The sequence below is a fragment of the Symphalangus syndactylus genome, chromosome 3, assembly GCF_028878055.3.
Source record: "Symphalangus syndactylus isolate Jambi chromosome 3, NHGRI_mSymSyn1-v2.1_pri, whole genome shotgun sequence".
In the NCBI taxonomy this organism is placed as follows: domain Eukaryota; kingdom Metazoa; phylum Chordata; class Mammalia; order Primates; family Hylobatidae; genus Symphalangus; species Symphalangus syndactylus.
Genome location: NC_072425.2, coordinates 102,072,474 through 102,092,599, shown reverse-complemented (window position 1 = coordinate 102,092,599; position 20,126 = coordinate 102,072,474). Strand labels below are relative to the sequence as shown.

The 20,126-nt window shown below is 38.0% G+C and overlaps 1 protein-coding gene across 1 annotated transcript in view; it reads left to right on the top strand.

The window, feature by feature from the left end:
* Positions 1-11,841, top strand: part of UMAD1 (UBAP1-MVB12-associated (UMA) domain containing 1) — a 240,832-nt gene extending 228,991 nt beyond the window's left edge. The window contains exons 5-6 of the mRNA XM_063637086.1: positions 1,692-1,906; positions 4,726-11,841. Coding sequence (XP_063493156.1) covers positions 1,692-1,906; positions 4,726-4,843 — 333 coding nt within the window. The 3' untranslated portion in view covers positions 4,844-11,841. The remainder of the gene's footprint in view (positions 1-1,691; positions 1,907-4,725) is intronic.
* Positions 11,842-20,126: the final 8,285 nt, after the last annotated feature.

Sequence of the window (20,126 nt, the reverse complement as noted above, 5' to 3'; positions counted from 1 at the left end):
GGATAAATTCCTGGACACATATACCCTCCCAAGACTAAACCAGGAAGAAGTCGAATCCCTGAATAGACCAATAACAAGTTGTGAAGTTGAGGCAGTAATTAATAGCCTACCAACCAAAAAAAGCCCAATAAATCTTTATTGAGCAGTAGGCACTGTTCTAGGCATGTGGGATACAGCAGTGAACATGTGCTACAAAAGCTTCTTGGCTAGGTGCAGTGGCTCATGCCTGTAATCCCAGCATTTTGGGAGGCAGGCAGATCGCTTGAGTCCAGGAGTTCAAGACCAGCCTGGGCAACATAGTGAAATCCTGTCTGTAAAAATAATACAAAAATTAGCCAAGCATGGTGGCATGCTCCTATGGTCCTAGCTACTTGGGAGGCTGAGACAGGGAGGGTGCAGTGAGCCAGGATCACGCACTGCACCCCAGCCCGAGTGACAGAGCGAGACTCCGTCTCAAAAAAATAAAAAACAAACAAAAACCACATAAAAGTAAGTTTTATATAAGTGAGAAAAGGCCTCATTGAGATGGCATCTGGGCTAGCACTTGGAAGGAGGTAAGGGAAGTAGCCCTGTGTATGTCTAAGAGAAGAGTGTCCTGGTGAGAGGGAATGGAAAGCAAAGGCCCTGAGGCAGAAGCAGGCTCGGTGTGCACGAGCAAGCACTTGCAAGGAGCACTAGCAAGGAGACAGTGGAATTGAAAAGGAATAGGCCAGGGCACACGAGCTGGAGATGAGGTCAGAGGCACACCTGGAGCCAGATCGTGAAGGAGCTAGTAGGCCTCTGTAAAGACTTGGGAGTTTTATTCTGCCTGAGATTGAGGGTTGAGGGGGGAGTCATTTTTTTGCCCAGGCTGGTTTGAGTTAGGTTCCAGGTGCTCATAGTGGCAGGCCATTCATCTTCATTGCTGTAAATAAATTTCAATATATTATCCATTCTTCTGTTGATTGATATTTAGGTGATTTGCAAGAGATATTAATTGTAAAGAAACTGAACAAGATATATCCTTTTCAAAAAAATTGTGTAAGTTTTGTGACATAACAGGCTAGTTCCAATGACAATCAGGCAATCAATCAATACTCATGGTATACATTAGAGATAAATTATGAGTACGTATATATTAGTGTCAAACAGTAAAGTGTGCAAGGTTGAAAATACAAAGATATGCCAGATAGATTGCTTGCTTTCAAGGACCCTATAGTCTAGTTGGAGATAAGATATATTTGCATATGGAACAGCAATTAGCAAGGACACATATAGGCAACACCAAATAACATCTTAGGCAATTTGCTCCATAAGCATTCTGAAATGGGCAAGATCACTTTAGACTCCAGTGATACAAGATTTTATAGGGCAGCTGAGAATTTAGCAGAGCCTGAAAACGTACATAGGATTTGGAAAAGCAGAGACAGACTTTGCAGACATTATCTGAGCAAGGGAAATAACAAGAAGGCCATTTTGTGTTTAAGGGGTCTGTGGGTGGTCAGTCTGAGTTAAAGTTTAGCATTCATTTTAAAGCCTAACGGAGATTTGGATGAATGTAATCCTAAAGTAAAGTAAAGAGCTGCGTTCAAATCTGGGAATATTTATATAGTCCACATTTCTCAATCATTTTGATGTATTAATGCCACATTTACCGTTACTAAACCTCAAAGTTCACAAGGCCTAAATGTTTTAAATATATGTATTTTTAGACCAACAAAGAAAATTCATCCAGTGTGACTGTATCAGACCCTGAGATGGAAAATAAGGCAGGCCAGACTCTGGAGAACAGCTCATTAATGGCCGAGCTCCTGAGCGATGTGCCCTTCACCCTGGCCCCGCATGTTCTGGCAGTACAGGGCACCATCACTGACCTTCCCGACCACTTACTCTCCTATGATGTCAGCGAAAACTTATCACGGTTTTGGTATGATTTCACTCTTGAAAATTCAGTGCTCTGTGATTCATAATCTTTATGTCTGTTGGCACCTTAACAGCTTTAAAATATGTTCACCTATTTTATTTAACCCGTTTGATGTTCTTTGCCATTTCACTGTTTAAGGCCCTCAGCAAAGCAAGGATCATAAAGCAAAGAAAATAGCATTATGTTCATTACTCTATTTTTAAGAAAAAGTTACATTTGTACACAAATTGAACTTAAGTTCTACTTCCTTTCTCCCATATAATAAATATAAAAATTAGGCTATGAAGGTTTTATGAAAGGAGTCAATTCCTTCAGATGGTCTCTCAAAATATAACACCTCAAATTTATCTTAGAAGAACTGTGAAAAAGAATTGTGGCATTTTTCAGTTACCACAGCTCCAAAGTCTGAGCTAGAAGTGGGTGTGAAGTCTCCTCTCTGGTTTATAGGAAGTTGAATTAGTGTTATTCCTGAATTCTTTTCTTCCACAGTGTTTATGAATGAATTCAGAAAAAAAGTTGCCAGTTAGCTTAATTTCCTCAGACGCATTGATGTGGAAATTTAAAACTTGTCCTAAACAGCAGTGCTAGTTTGCTGATATGAGAATGCTAGACTTGCTCTGCGTGCTCTTTCTGGAGTGGCCCATTTCGGTTTTCTGAAACCCATGGCAGCCCTTTCCATCATGAATAATTTTTGTGTTCCCACCTCTGTTCTCTGCCTTTTTGCTACTTCCGTGTGCTCTCTGACCAGCTTTCCAAAGAACTTTCCCTGCTTCTGCCTCGGTTGCCATTCGCTCTCCTTTTATCACGTATGTTCCCAGTTTATGAAGAGATACACACTTCCTTTCAACCTCTCTGCCTCCTGAAGAAAAAAATCTCATGATGATACATATTATTGCTGATAACACCCTTATTTAGAAATTTGTTGGCCACAATACAGATGGAAATGTTTTACTGCTGGAAAAACTAAAATCAACTTATTTCCAATTAGAGTATAGGCAGAACACCTAGATATGACTTTTAGTTCTTGAATATCTATTATTTACTATAATGAAAACAGAACTGCCATTGGTCAATAAACTGTAAAGGGAAAAGGTAAATTGTGATAGAGAATTTTCTATGCCATGGGAAATTGAAATCACATTTATTTTGATTACCAGCAATATGATTTATTAACTCTGTGCCAAGTTTTAAGTATATTTTTTCACAAAGATAGAGTGCCATAGTGAAACTAAACACTGTGCATAAAAGTACATGAATTATTCCAGTTTTAAAGTATTATGCATGTTTGTTTAATAAATGTGGCATGGTTTTAATACAAATGCTATGTTATTTAAAAGTTAGAGGAACATTTCTATTGACAAAAATGCTTCCTTTACATATAATGTTAGCATATGATGTTAATGATTAAATTAGATCTTTACATAGTTCTTATAAAGCATCAGTCTAGGAAATATGACTTATTACTGATGCAAATGTGAATATTTTATAGTAGTTTTGTAAAAGAACATCCTTTTCAAATATCTACGTTAATGTTCCCTTGAAACTAAATGCAAGCACATAGTCAGTTTGTCTAATTTATGTGTGAAATTTTGTCGAAAATACCTAAACATTTCATCTATATTTGTGTCTACCATGTTATAAATGTTTATAAGTACCTTCATGTGTCTATAAAAAATGTTATATTTAAATAAATGTGAATTAAAATAAAATTTTTGATTATTTTCTGATCCAGAGAAGTGGGTTTCTTTGCATTATTTATATCTGAATGCAAGTTGTTAATTCTTTAGGAGCCAAAAAGTTTTAGTATATAGTTTGTATAGTGCTGGGAAAAATATGCAATTTCCTCTTACATGTAAGTTTTAAGGAATAACATTAAAAATGGTAAGATCACTAGTCCTGGCTTAATAGGACTGGAGTGATTTGAGAGAGATGACATGAGCATTTCTAGATTGATCCCATCATCACAACATTTAGTAAGGGCCAATGTTAATGATCTTCTTTTTTAAACAAAAATATTGTGAAAATTACGATTTAATTTTTTATTCTGTATATAAATTAATATTTCTATGAAACATTAGAAATCAGTAAGTCAACTTCATTTTACCCAAGAGAAAATTGAAGCCTAGAAAGACTATATGACTTAAACCGCTTAGTGATAAATAATTGCCTGCTTTAATAGTGTTAGTAATTATAATATATGATAACAAAGCTGTATGATATTGTGGGAAAGAGTTCAGGCAATTGAGGCAGCCAGACAGAGTTTGTAATGGCTCTCTCCCTTATAAGCTGTGGGGCTTTCAATCAGTCCCCTGACTTCTGGTGCCCTCAGTTCTTTCAATTGTTAAACACTAATTGTTCATAACTTGCAGCGTTATGTTAAGTTATAGGTGGTGTATGTCAAATGCCTGGCAGCCTAGAGCCTAGCGCATCATCAGTATTCTGGGAAAGGGATTGTTATAATTCTCGTTATTGACCATACACACACAATGCTATAATGAAATGCAAAATACATATTAATTGAACTTCTTGAAGAGTAATATATAAACAAGGTACCTATACTAACTGTAGATCCCCCTCCTTCCCAGTATTTTTTTCCATATTAAATACCTTACTATGAGACATATTCCTAAAATATGTTAGTTGACTGTTCTGCCTTAGCTAAGAATTCCATAGTGAACATTTTTTTCTTTTTCTCATTATTACAGTCTTTTTCCTAATATATGTTATTATTGCAAAGTACTATAGGTATAGAATGTGCAGGTGATTTTACTGAATCTTACTTATTTATTTGTTTGTGACGGAGTTTTGCTCTTGTCACCCAGGCTGGAATGCAATGGCATGACCTCGGCTCACTGCAACCTCCTCCTCCTGGGTTCAAGCGATTCTCCTGCCTCAGCCTCCCGAGTAGCTGCGATTACAGGTGCCTGCCACAATGCCTGACTAATTTTTTTTTTTTTGGTAGATACGGGGCTTCACCATGTTGACCAGGCTGGTCTTGAACTCCTGACCTCAGATGATCTACCCGCCTAGGCCTCCCAAAGTGCTGGGATTACAGGCATGAACCACTGTGCCCAGCCTTGAATCTTATTTTTAGCCCTAAAATACGTTCAAGAACTTGCATGTATTTTTTTCCCAAGCTTTCTTTAAAGACATTTGCATTCTTTCCTAAAAACAGAATGAGAGAGGCGATTCTGACCAGTTTATTATCCTGGCTAATTAAATTTTGATCAACTGAACTTTAAAATTGTACCATTAAAATGTTAACAAAGGCATGATTTTTATTAACAATTGCAGATCAAATCCATAATAGTTTTTTATGGTAAACATTCATTGACGTCAACACTTGTTTTTTTCTTCTCTTAAAGAAAAATGGTGAATTCAAAACAGCATTAAAAAATTCCTCTAAAATTCCCAGAGATTTCATTTCTCATAATTCTAAATGACAAGTAAGGAGAAGCAAGGAAAGAATCTCACTCATGTTCTGAAACCGTAGTGCATCAGACTACCTCTGTGCCTCCCATGGTAACAATTGATCAATAAATGAACACTGCCCTCAGTAATCTAGCAAAGAATATGTTTCTTTCAGAGATTAATGCATTATCTTATTAATTATGTCAATAACTCACACAACATATAAGTTTATTGGAAATGTAGTTGAAGGATGTTTTGTCTTTTAATGTTTTTGGGAAATACAGGTTTATGGACATTATCTTTTGAGCATTTGTCGCATATTACTGAGGGCATGACCTAGTAGTTATTATTGAGAAATCTAGGTATTATTGGGAAATCTAAAACTTTCAGAATAAGTCCAATTCCATTCATACTACATTGGCTTGAAGGATTAAGTATTCTTATGTTTCAGGAAAAGGACTCTTTATGCCATATGGTTTGGCAGATAGGTGTGTGTGGGAAAGAGAGAAAGAGGTATTGATTGATGCAGGGAACTCTGTTTCAGTCGATATGACAATATGTCAGTCTTTTAAAAATTTAAATAAACTTTTTATTTTGGAGTAGTTTTAGATTCACAGAAAAATTATGAAGATACTACGGAGAGTTCCCATATACCTCTCACTTAGTTTCCCCTGTTGTTGACATCTCACATAACTACAGTACATTTGTCACAACCAAGGAATCAACACTGGTACATTGCAATTAACTACATTGCACACCCTGTTCAGATTTCATAGTTTTCCTCTAATGTCCTTTTTCTCCTCCAGCAGCCTATCTGGGATAGCACATTACATTTATTTAGTCGTCATATCTCCTTAGGCACCTCTTGACTTCAACAGTTTCTCAGACTTTTTATTTTTGATGACCTTGACAGTTTTGAGGAGTACTGGTTAAGTATTTTGTAGAATATTTCTCAAGTGGGGTTTATCTGATGTTTTCACATGGTTAGACTAGAGATATGGGTTTTTGGAGAAATATTAAAAGGGTGATACGCCCTTCAGTGAGATTATATCATATTGAGGGTAGTATAAGCTATAAACATGACTCATTACTGATGATGCTGACTTTGAATACCTGGCCAAAGTAGTGCTTCTCAGGTTTCTCCACTGCAAAAGTTATTCCTCCCAACCTTTCTATACTCTTTGGAATTAAATCACAAAGCACAGCCCACACTCAAGCAGTGGGTAATTAAACTCCACCTCCTTGAAAGGCGACTATCACATAAATTATTTGGAATTCTTCTGCATAAGAGATTTGTCTCTTTTGCCCAATTTATTTATCAATTATTTATATTAGTATGAACTCAGGAATCTTCCATCTTTTTTCCAAGTCTTAATCAGCGCTATCCAAGAGACATATTTACATTTTTATGAAAGTCGATAAAATTTGGAACGTTTTACATGGTGCAGATGAATACCATTTTATGTTGGATATGACAGTATATTCTATGGTTTCCTCAAAATTTATCTTCCTGTTAATGTCAGGCATGTATCCCCTTAGCTTGCCATGAATAATTATATATACCACAGACCTTCCTTGTAGGGCTAACAGTGTTGCATTGTAAGTGGAGCCCTCGTAGATACCTGGCCTTTTCCTACCTTATTCCAAAGATGGTTGCATCTTATAAATAATGTCATTCTTCAGCAAGTGGTATGGAAATGAGATTGTAATGTCATTATTTCCTCTTTAAAGAATCAGGACAACTCATGATACAAAGAGCTCTTCTCTGTAAAAGGTGAGACTTTTTTTTTTAGTAATAGCAAAAATAAAATTGTACCTCCTTAATTTTCTAAAGAAAGATGGATTTCATTTTCAACATTAAGAGGTAGTTTTAAGAAGCAGTAGAAGTCAGCGTGGGCAGCATGGTGAAACCCTGTCTCTACAAAAGAATTAGCTGGGCTTGGTAGCTGCAATCCCAGCTACTCTGGAGGCTGAGGTTGGAGATCATCTGAGCCTGGGGAGGTCAAAGCTGAGGCGATACAGTGAGCTGTGATTGTGCCACTCCAGCCTGGTCGACAGAGTAAGACCCTGCCAAAAAAAAAAAAAAAAAAAGAAGAAGAAAGGGAGAAGGAGAAGGCAGCAATAAAAGGAAGAAGAAGAAGAAGAAGAAGAGGAGGAGGAGGAGGAGGAAGAAAGAAAGAAGAAGAAAAAGCAGCAATAAAAGGAAACCAATCTTCTTTTGGAGGGGAAAAGTGCCCAAGAATCTCATAATTTTACTTCTCATTAGCGAAAGCTCACTGCATGCTAAAACGTAAATTGGGTGAGTGGATCTCATTCAGTTTCATTTGGGAAACACACAATCAAAGCAAAAAACAACTTATTTAGTCTTTGCAAGAAACTTGAACATAATTCCTTGTCAAGAATTTATCCAATCCCAATTTTCACCCTTACAATAAATAAATAAATAAATAAATAAATAAATAAATAAATAAATGCCTTACAATCAAAGATAAAGCAAAGGATAATTGCATGCAGAACAAACCATCAGTTGACTGACTCTGAACCGGCCCCAACAGAGAGCTTGCAAGTCACTACCCAGGCCAGAAAGGGAGTCAGACAATAGAGCATTTCAGAGGTCAGTTAAGGAGACAGGTTCCAACGTAGGACTGCTGCCAGGCATGTACAATCCAGTGTCTGACATCTGGGTTCTGCAGCTGCCAAATCTGCCCCTTGTGTGGCCACAGGTGTTGGCTATAACTCTGAGGCACATGGGAGAAGGAACAGAGTAGTGTCAATGTCATTGTGCATATGTGTGTTTATGTGTATGGTTTTTCTTCTAATTTTTTCAAAAGGTACATAATTTATTTTGTTTTAAAATGAGTGTATTTCTACATAATGGCTGGGAAGATTTGGGAGGCTAGCAAGGAAGATTTCGTTCAAGAACAAGGGGAAAACAAAGGTGAATTTTTACATCTACAGGGTACATTGTACGCTAACATGTTGTGTGTGATGTTGTTAACTTAGTCATTTGAATAGGCCTTCTCAGGACAAAAATAAATAAATAAATAAATAAATAAATAAATAAATAAATGGATGCCGAAACGCACACAGGCAGTTGGTATAAGATGAAACCTAAATACTCATTCTCTTCCTGCAGTTTTCTCCCCTCATCCTTCTTTTGGATCTTCAGGAGAATTTATGTTTATCCACACCTATTTTTGAGCCTGGAACAGACTAGACTGTATGCAGTCTTCTATCTCACACTATACCAGTTGTAGCCATCAATTAACACAGCTTATAACAGGAACACAAAACTTTCCTTTTCTTTTTGCAGGAAACTTAGCTACTGTCTGTAAAGCAAATCTGGAAGTTTCTACCTCAGGTAGCTGTTTGAGTTTCCTAACCCTAAAGATATAGAAGAAATGAAGATGATTTAGAGAATGGAATGATCCCGCTAAGAACCTTAAAGAACAGATGGTCAGTAGGCTAGAAAAAAAAAAATACAGGTCTATATCTCCACAAATTAATTGGATATTTCTTCCATGTTTTGCCTATTCCATATCCTGAAATTAGAAATTGAACTTCAAGGAGGAAGAAGGAATCTACATATTTTATCTTCATATTGAATCTCTTCTAAACAGAAATGCTTCAGTCCTTGGGCCAATGTCTGTCCTGCTTTTAAAACTAATGTGACCTGCAGTGTTTTTTCACTGTATCCTCTATATATTCCACCAGCCAAGAAGATTTCTGACAGGTTATACTTTGTATTTTCCATTACAAAGATCATAGGTAAATTGAATGTGCTTTTTCAAAAATTAATCCCCATCCCCTATTTCACTTAAGAATCAGTGCTCTGACTGGGCTTGTGCTTAGCACATGATAAATCCTCAGTCAGGATTTGTTGAATGAATGAGTGAACCAATGAAATAAATCATTAAGTTATTTATACATGAGATTTCCCAAAAGCAAAGGAATAGAATTTAAAAACTTTTGCCATTTCTCCAGCCTTGGGAAGAACTGTGTTTGTGCAATTGAAAATAATGCTTAGCTTACCAGGCCTCTACAAATTGTGCCTTTTATCTGTTTAGGGTATTTTCCGTGTTTCTCATGTTGTGTTCTCCTCTGCCCGTAATGACTACATATGTCTTCATGATGAGTAAGAGCTGATTCTAGACAATACAGTGTATGTTGGTCCAAGGTTTTATCTAGCTGTCAAGTTTCCCTTGTGTGTTCTTGGTTATGGTAGTGTGTATTCCTGTCCCAGAATTTATTAGTCCTATCTGACCTGTCCTTGAAAAATGTTTTCCTTTTTCATTTGCTTGCCTCCAAGCACGTTTGGGTATTTTTAATGACCTTGTTTTTTTTTAAAAAAAAGGTTTTTCCAGGAGCAGTAGTGCACCTTTGTTTCAGTACTCTCCTACATCTCTGTCCTACATTTCCTACTCAGCCAGTTCTATCCCTTCGTCATATAAACATGTTTAGCGCTTTCCTGTCTAACTCCAACTATCAACTCTTTTTTCCTTCTCTTTAGAGTCAAGCTTCTTGAGAGAGTGGTCTATATTTGTGCCTCCAATTTCTTACTTTCTATTCATTGTCAACTTCTGCAGTCTGACTTCGCGTCCCTCATTAGAACCTCCCCTGAACTGGTTTATACTCGGCCCACCTTTAAAACCTGCCAAATGCCTTTTATCTCTTTTTTTTTTTTTTTTTTTTGAGACGAAGTTTCACTCTGTTGCCCAGGCTGGAGGGCAGTGGCACAATCGCACGATCTCAGCTCACTGCAATCTCCACCTCCCAGGTTCAAGGGACTCTTCTGCCTCAGCCTCCCAAGTAGTTAGGATTACAGGCTATTTTTTTTTTTTTTTTTGTATTTAGTAAAGACGGGTTTTCAACATGTTGGTCAGGCTGGTCTCGAGCTCCTGACCTTGGGTGATCCACCCGCCTTGGCCTCCCAAAGTGCTGGGATTACAGGCGTTAGCCACCACGCCCAGGCTATCTCTCTTTGAGGCAATTAATCACTATTGATTAATCCTACTCTCTTGAAATTGTCTTCCACCCTTGATGTCTATGACACCTTTTCTGGTTTTCCTTCCATCTCTGTAACCGTTCCATTTTAGACCTTTGGGGACTTGTTTTCACTTCTACTTGTAAAATGTTGGTGTTCTTCAGAATTCTGCCTCTGACTCTCTTCTCTACCTTTTCTTTTCCCTACACAATAATATCCATGCCTTATCTGCCAAATCAATCTTCAGCCCAGAACTCTCTCAAGTTCCATATCCATATACATAATTTGCTATCAAATATCTCCCTTGACCCTTACTCTCAGCTTCTATAACAAATCACAGTAGCTGCTATTTTTATTTGCTCTACACTCTTTTTCATATCTCTCCCTCTGCCCACTTTCCTTTGAGGAATTCTGCACCACTTTATGTAGTCCTGGTGGGAGCAGTGATACTTATGGCCATTTCTATACCACAAGGTGATAAACACGTAACCTAGCCTAGTCCAATTATCATCCATAAACCAGTACATAGATTTTAGGAGAAAGAAGCACCTATTTTGCTGGGTTACTACTGACAGCCATCCTTCCCTCCATGTTTCGAAGTCTTGACCATATTATTTGAGGCCCTGGATTACCCAAGCAAGAAATCTAAGAATCTATCCATTCTTCTTTCTTGCCTCCATACTCAATTGATGATAAACTTTTGTTAATTATACATCTAAAAGATTTGTCTGTCAAATGTGTACTCCAGACCTACTACTACTCCTGCTTCAGTCCTGGTCTTTATCATTTCACCCAACTGATCTCCCTACATCCAGTTAAGCCTCCCTCCATCCATCCTCTACACTCAAGCCAGTTGAAATATATTAAGAAATACAGATAAATTCCTCAGGGGCTCTGTGGTGTCTCTGGAAAATTGAGGCATTTTAAGGCAAACAAGGGCCCCCCACCTGCCTTTCCAGCCTCCGCAAATGATATTGCAACTCATATATTCTGTGTTCTTGCCCTATTGAGCAATGCCCTGCACCATTTAACATGCCATAATTTCTTTGATTATCCTTATATTCTATTTCCTTTCCCTGGAATGCCCTGACCTTCCCTTCTTCACCTGGCTAAATCCTATTACAAGACTTTTTTTTTCTGTATCATCTCCTCTAGGAGTCTTCCTTTATTTTTGCTGAGCTGCACTGATGTCTTTCCATGTTTTTGTGCTAACCTGTGCTCCCCTCTTTCAGGGTTCTTGATCCATAGTATTGTAATTGTTTGTTCCCTGTCTGCCTCATAACTCTGAATTGGTACCAACATAGACTTCTGTGCTTAACATGATGCCTGACATACAGCGTGTGCTCAGTAAAATTTGTCCAGTAGGTGAATGATTGAGTCACTGTTGATTCAAGGAGATACATGAGTTTATATGCCATCTAAATTAGACTACTAGATGTTGCCCTTGTGTCTGTGTTGGAAGCCTTTAAGGAAACCTTTCAGATATCCGTATTAGAATATGCTACATTTCCTTAATGCTCCCAAACATATCTTGTATTCTAAATAAATTAGCTTTTTAAATTTCTACCCCTTTTGTTTGGTGACCTGTATCAGCATTAATACAATAAAGACATTTTATATTTATTATAATCTTTCAGACAGTGTTAAGTCTTTAGATTAAATTTTGGGGATGTAAGTTACTATGAATCTATGTATTATTATTATTTTAGAGACAGGGTCTTGCTCTGTTGCTCCCAGGCTGGAGTGCAGTGGTGTGATAATAACTCACTGCAGACTCCAAATTCCTGGGCCCAGGTGATCCTCCTACCTCAGCTTCCCCAGTGGCTGAGACTATAGGCACCTGCCACCATGCCTGGCTAATATTTTAATTTTTGCGGAGATGGGATCTCACTTTATTGCCCAGGCTGGTCATGAACTCCTGGCTTTAAGCAATCCTCCTGCTTTAACCTCCCAAAGCACTAGGATTATAGGCATTGAGCCACCATGGCTGGCTGGATCTATGTATTATAACTTCAGTTTTATTTTTTGGTTTACTTTATTTTTTATTTTATTTTATTTTTTTGAAACAGAGTCTCACTTATTCTGTAGCCCAGGCTGGAGTTCAGTGGTGCAATCTCAGCTCACTGCAACCTCTGCTTCCCAGGTTCAAGTGATTCTCCCACCTCAGCCTCCCAAAGTGCTTGGATTACAGGTGTGAGCCACCACGCCCAGCTAATTTTTTGTGTGTGTTTTTAGCATAGACGGGCTTTCCCCAAGTTGGCCAAAGTGGTCTCAAACTCCTGACAAATGATCTACCCACCTTGGCCTCCCAAAGTGCTGGGATTACAGGCGTGAGCCACCATGCCTGGCCTATTTTTTTTGGCTTATTCTAATATCTACCTGGGAAGACCTTTCTTCCTCCTTCTATTAAATTAACATTATTTAATGCCAATTAAATTACATGGCTCTTTTCAAAGCATGGACTTGAGTAGATGTAAATATATACCATAAAATGGAATACCTGATTTTTTAATGGGCTGTAGCATTTTGTTTTTATGTAGTCTAACCTTACTGAAGGATTTGGAAATGTTAACCCTTTTGGTGATGGACCATATTGAAAGATAAGCTCATTTTGCTTTTGAGGAAAAAATAACAATTATTTGAGGAAGGAAAACCATAATTTCGATTTTTCATGCAATCAAAACAGGTTCTAAAATATTCTTTAACTGGTCCATTTATTTGATAGCCAGTTTACTGACTGAATTTAACTTTTTAATTTCTGTAATGGATTATAATGATTTTGTGCACTATTAGTTAACTGAATTTCTAACTAGTGTGGTTACCACATTAATTATTGCAACCTCTTCATGGGTCCTCTTCTCTCCCAAGATGCAAGTGTGGATATACAATACATCATTTTCAATAAGTGGGGAATAGTAGCCAATCTCTTAAAAATTTGATTTAGCCTATAAGAAGAAGAAGAAAAAAACCCTGTTGTTAACAAAATTCTCATTTCTGTTACCTAAATAACAAGTTGCAAATACTTTGTAACATCAAGAAGTCATACAATTTTTCATTAGAAAGAGTTTCAGCAAAAATAGTCTCCAGAACTTAAAAGCAAATTCTTTTTTTTTTTTTTTTTTTTGAGACAGAGTCTTGCCCTGTCACCCAGGCTGGAGTGCAGTGGTGCAGTCTGGGCTCACTGCAAGCTCCGCCTCCCGGGTTCATGCCATTCTCCTGCCTCAGCCTCCCGAGTAGCTGGGACTACAAGTGCCCGCCACCATGGCCAGCTAATTTTTTGTGTGTATTTTTAGTAGAGATGGGGGTTTCGCCGTGTTAGCCAGGATGGTCTCGATCTCCTGACCTCGTGATCCACCCGCCTCAGCCTCCCAAAGTGCTGGGATTACAGGAGTGAGCCACCACGCCTGGCCTTTTGATTAAAATGCTAGATTAAATTAGCGTCAGGGGTCAATAGTTTCTTCTTTTCCAAATTGAAAGACTACCTGCTGAAACTCTATACCCACCTTAGGTTTCCCACCTGAGTAATTTTAAGTGACTAAGTTTCTACAGTTGGCAATATTTAACTATCAGAGTGGTTGTAGGAATTAAACCTCCTTTAAGCAAACCAATTGTCTTCTGGTTGTAGGTTATTTCCATTCAGGCTTATTTCCACTGGGGCTTTTCTAGTATATGTAGAGATACACCTGAGGCATGATTTCTTTTTTATGTGGATTGTGATAAGGGCCTCATTTCCCAGTGAAATTTCTAACCACCCTAGGGGGCGAGACCGCTGGGCTTGCTGCTTTTGTTGTGTTGAAGTACAGCAAATGTGATATCCTTCAGCCTGGGTGTGCTTTGTTATGCTTGTTAAATACAGAGTGCCAGAAAATGTACCCTAAGCATGACAAGACATAATACACAAAAGACAAGTTCTCTATCCTTAGCACTTTTCATTCTAGAGTCTAATATTGCAGGTAGCAGTAACAGTATCAAGTTGACCACCAAAGACAGGTTTGATCATCATGAAATGCCAAGTAAGTGAGCCAGTTTAAATGAAAGTCAGGGAAGGAGGTGATTCAGAGTAGTGGTTATTCAGAGCATCCAAAGAAAATTTGTTGGGGCTAGTTTATTATTTTTTTAATTACCTTGCCTGGAGTGTATGATTTGTAATGCAACAAGATATAGAAAGAATGGACAAATGGACAGGGGTGGTGGTGATAAAACAGAATGCAAAGGTACAGCACCTAGACATGAAGCCATATTCTCTTGTCACTAGCCTGGCAATAATGAACTATTGAGTACATGTCTCCTTTTTGGCCCCATTCTCACTATTGAACCTTATTTCCCACAGGGCCCAGTCAAGCCAACCTCTTTTCCACGTACTCATTCCTTATCTCCTTTCTGGTGCCATGTCACTCCTCTGTTGATGGTAGTGCTCCCTCTTTTGGTCTTATATCCTGCCTGCACACATACTAACACTCACTGCACCTCCGTTTTCAGCCCCTTCATGAGTGTGTTCTCCAGGAATGGCCGACACATGTCATCTCAGAGCCCCTCTGGCTCTGGCATTTGGATTTTCCCACTGTTTCTTCCACTTGTTTTCTCACAATATTGTGTGATGAATCTTAACTCTCTAAGTACATTGTAAGATATGTAAAGGCAAGCTGATTATTATTTTATGTAATAAAACATTGCATACAGTAGGTGCTCAATGAATACCTGACTTCCAAACATTATTGGAGTTGTTGGATTTCAAATGATTGACCACCTACGTTAGTGTCAAAGGTCTTCAGTGCCGAAGTAAGATGTGTTATCACCACTGTCACTAGAGGGAGATTACCTTCCCTCCTCCCCACCTCTTTCCCACTCCCTGTTTAAATGTGTTCTTTAGTATATGCTCCTTCCCCTAAAGCAGATCCTCTGCCAGAGATGCACCTCTTATAATCAAAGTTTTGAAGCTCATGATTGATTGTAGAACTATTTCATCATCATTGGAAATGGTTAAGTGCTGCCCCTTTTCTTCTTTGTCATTTAACAATTTAATTATATGTCACTTCAGCTTAGGGTTGAAGCATAGTATTTTTCCCATAGGAGGTACTTAATAAAATCTGGATGAATGGATGGGCAGACAGATATAAGTGGGGTTGTATCCATTATACCTGCACCACAGATGGCCACAGACCTATGAACCTACCATTTGCTCCGAATTGTATGGTAGGTCTTCATGACACTTTCAGTGTATCCGCATACTACTTCATTTCCCCATGAAACGAAAGACAGTTGACAAAGTGGATGTGGTAGGTTGGTATTTAGCAATAGTAATAATGGTTTTTTTAGCTTACATTTGCTGAGTTCCTAGGTACCAAGCACTGTTCTAAATGCTTTACATATATTACTTATCTTTAAAAACTCTATTATTGCCAAAAGTAGAGATAACCCTTGTCCATCAGTTGATGAATGGCTAAATAAAATGTGAAATGTGTATACAATGGAATGTTATTCAACCACAAAAAAGGAATAAAGTTATAATACATGCTACAACATGGATGAATCTTTAAAACATTATACTAAGTGAAATAAGCTAGACATAAAACGACAAATATTGTGTTATTCAACTTACATGAAATATCTAGAATTTGCATCTCTGTGCATACTCATAAAGATGGTAATTTGATTATAAATTACCAAGGACTTTAGTGGGAGGGATGGCAGTTATTACTTAATGGGTACAGAGTTTCCATTTGGGGCGATGAAAAATTTTGGAAATAGTGGTAATGGTTGCACAACATTGTGAATGTAATTAATGCCACTGAACTATACACTTAAAAATGGTTAAAATGGCAAATTTTGTTATATATATTATACCACAGTAAAAAACAGTTTTGCAAAACCCTGTTCCTCACCTAATTTTAATTTGAGTATATCTGGAATGTTTACACAAATAGGAGTTGTATATACTAACATAAGAAGAAGTCTGGAGGGTGCTGTGGCATTGGTTCAGGATCATCCTCTCCTTGGATCTCTTGGCTGACCATCCACAGGCCTTTCCTGAGTGCTTAGTATTTAGCAATAACCTCCTACAATTCAGAAGGAATAGAGTATATGATGGAGGAACAAGGGTCAAGTCACCGTAACCCAAGTATTCTCAATGGGAAAACTGGTTTTGGGGAGACCAAAAATATCTTCAATATTAAACGGTTTGTGGCCCTCCAAGGCTCATCCCCACCCAACAAATCTTATCCCTTAGTATTTAATTCTCTCGTAAGAGAGTACTTAAATTCTTTTTTCTCTTTTGGAGAACAGTAATGAAAAAAAAATGAGAAATACTTTTGTAGCCTAAGGAAGTAGGTGGGGCAAGGGATATTTTTCAGAGAAGGTGAGAAGTACTGTTTCCTCAAATGAGATGATACAGTTCTCTAGAATATGAATGGCGAGTGATTTTTTTTTTTTTTTTTTTTTCTGAGACAGGGTCTTGCTCTGTCACTCAGGCTGGAGTGCAGTGGCTCCATCATGTCTCACTGCAGCCTCAACCTCCTGGGCTCAAGTGATCCTCCTACCTCCTGAGTAGCTGGGATTGCAGGCGCATGACACCATGCCCGGGTAGTTTCTTTTATTTTTTATAGAGACAGGGTCTGGCTATGTTCCCTAGGCTGGTCTTGAACTCCTGGGCTCAAGTGATCCACCTCAACCTCCCAAAGTGCTGGGATTATAGGCATGAGCCACCATGCCTGGCAGTGAGTGAATTTTCAAAGTCCTGCTGGGTATTTTCGTTAGATGCATCCCTTTAGCTGTTGTTAAAGTCACTATTCATCCCAGTTAATTCACTTTCATTCTCTCTATTCATGAATGAGATGTTCAGAGAATACTTGCTTTTTATAAAGGATGAAGTAGACATGGACACTAGATCACTTCTGAGAGTAACTGTGTCTACTTTTTAAATATCTTATCTGAAAATAACTGTACTATTTAGTTAAGATTTCTTTGAGTCACTAAAGCTGTAGTTGGGGGTTGGATGAGGGGACATGTAATTCTTTCTGTACCCTATCTTTTCGACACTTTTTCTAGGTTTTAAAATATATGTGAAATGCTACCATTATGGAGATACAATAATATAACTCATAGCTGCATTTTATATCTATGACTTCATCTGGCTGTGTGAAGCAGATGGCTCACAGAATACAGCAGCCACTCTTATATTGATAGTTGTGGTTTAAAAATCATTGTAACAACTACTAACAACTACTGTATTTGCTAGAAAGGCACATAGTCCAGACTCCATTTTGTCCTAGGGAACTGTTATTAATTCAAATATATGAAGCTTCAGGGGATAATTTTAGAAAATATTCATAGCTAAGCATTGGATTTTTGTCTTCTCTGACACTGTACCAAATTCCGTAACGAATTCCTTCTTGCTTAGATGTGGCTGGGACAAAGCCTCCCCGCATTTGACTTAATTGTTGCTTGTCCCAAATATTTGACTGAAAGTCTCACTACCTTTTAGCCATCCTCGCAAAAACATAATTGAATATGTATTTTCATCTCTACTGAAACATCATTTTCCTTCAAATCAACTAAATTTGCCTCTTCCCCCAATTCGTTGTAGTATTCATTTTATCATATATCAGCTTTTTTACTCTAAACTATAGGAAGGGAATTGTCTGATGATAAAGTGGAAAGCACAAAAGTCATGAAATGCTAGGCTAAGTCTCTCCTGACAGTAAGCACCCACTATGGCCCTTTCTGCAAACCTCAGTACTCAGTACTCAGTTCTGCAAACCTCAGTACTCAGTTAGTGCCCTAACTAGTCATCGTCCATCCTTTGTAAGGAAACATTAATTTCTGGTTCCCTGGCCTTTGCGTGATTGTGTTCAAATGTTTATTTCACTTTTGGATATTTGGCTCATTTTTTTCTTTCCACCTTATCCCCTTTATTCTAAGGCAGGGTGAGGTTGGAGATGATATATATTGAGGAAGAAAAATAGAAAAACATATAGTCTCTGAAATTCCCTGGAATTTAAGTTAGTTTCCTTTAGAACCAGGGATAAAACTCTTTGTCTAGATTTATCCATCCCTTTTCATTTCTTAAATATGGCAAGGAATTCTTACATGTCTGGTGCTGGCCTTTGGTATCCAGTAACATGAATGGAGAGATGCTCAGTGAATGTCTTTTAAGTGGGTGTACTAGTAAATGTTCCCTAAAGTGTTTATTTTATTCCCATGTCTTATATCATTTGACAGAACCACACAATTTGGGTTCTGTGAGGTGGATGGTAGGGTCTAGGTGATATCGTTCTGGTTAGGAGTTCCTATAGGCGTGTATCAACAGAGCCAAAGCACAATTCTTTTCTCCAGTAAAATAGAACTTCATTTAAGCACATAAATACAAATATAAAGGAACATTCTGTGTAATTAAGAGACACAATATAGAGCTCAAACTAAAGGAATTCATGTGTCTAGGTGTAGTTAAATGCCTCACTAACATTCAGCCATTCTCAGTCACTGTAATCCAAACCCAATATTTCCCTGGGCTTAGGTAGATCCTAACTTGTATATAGAACTTTCCAGGGCTTGTCCAATTGAAGCTTTGTGGGTACGTTTCTAGTAAGCCTTTCATTTCTCTCTAATAACAATGATCTTTGCCTGCTGGTTTTCAATTCAAAAGGGGAGAGAAGCCTATTTGCCATTCCAAGGCTAAAGATATATTTGCTTTCCTAAAGTTGTTATTCTCTCATCTAACTTGAAACATACAGAAAGTCTAAAAAAGGTAATACCACTAAACCTAATCAAAGAGGAATTTCTGTGCCACTTCTAAAATCCCTACATCTTCTGTATCTGCTCTAAATTCAGTCTGCCTTATAAGTCAAGATTCATCTAGTTCAAAGAACTCACTCTTTCATAACATTAGATAGTATTAAAGTAGAAATACGAGATTTTTTTCACAGCGTATTGTCATGCTTATAGTACATTTTATCTACTGGAGTAATCTAATAACTTAATACTCTCTTAAACACAGCTTCTTGTAAGCACATTAAAACCTATCCTAGGAAGCCCTTCAGAAGAAGTGACAGCAAAATTCCCCAAAATGTTGCCTGCTTGGAAAGTAACCCAAAAGTTTAGTTCTGAGGAAGCTGACATTGAGTGTTTCTTGGTTTGGATTGTGCTCCTCTCTAGAGGCTGCCCCATGTGCATAGCTGGCAGAGAGGGACATGGACAGGCATTAGAAGCAGCTCCAGCCACTCAGAATTAGAGGTCTCGATGGGATTGGGGGTGGAGTTGGGGGGAGCGGTGAGAAAAGGAAGCAGAAACTGTGGTTGATTTCATGCTCCTCTGGCTTGCCTCTCTTACCCTAGGCACAGCCCAGAGATGCTCTGGCAGGGGTGGGAGGCAGCTGGATAGATTAAGAAAGGCCTTTTGTCCCTGCGATTCTCTAACAGACCATATTTGAGATGACAGATGCAAAATAAACAGGCATGACTTTAGACAGGTCCAGAATGGTCTTAATATCCTGAAGCTTATTCTTATTCAAACTTCGTGTTTTAATTGTTTGGAATTTTTAGACAGAGTAGGTGGAATTTCATCCTTTGTATGTTTTAAGGAGAGCTTCGCTCCTCTCTTTACCACCCACCCCCTGCCACCCAGTAAAATACTGAACTTTCATTTTAATCCATAACACTAAATGCTTTTGTGTTTCTCTTTCTTCAAAGACTGTCATTAATAACGTCTACGAGGAAATCATGGGAAATAACAAAATCTCCCCCAAATTGATTTTTACGTGTTGTTGGAAATAACCATATAACAACAACAACAACAAAAATGCTCATTCTGGGAAAAAAATCTGTCCAAGGATGT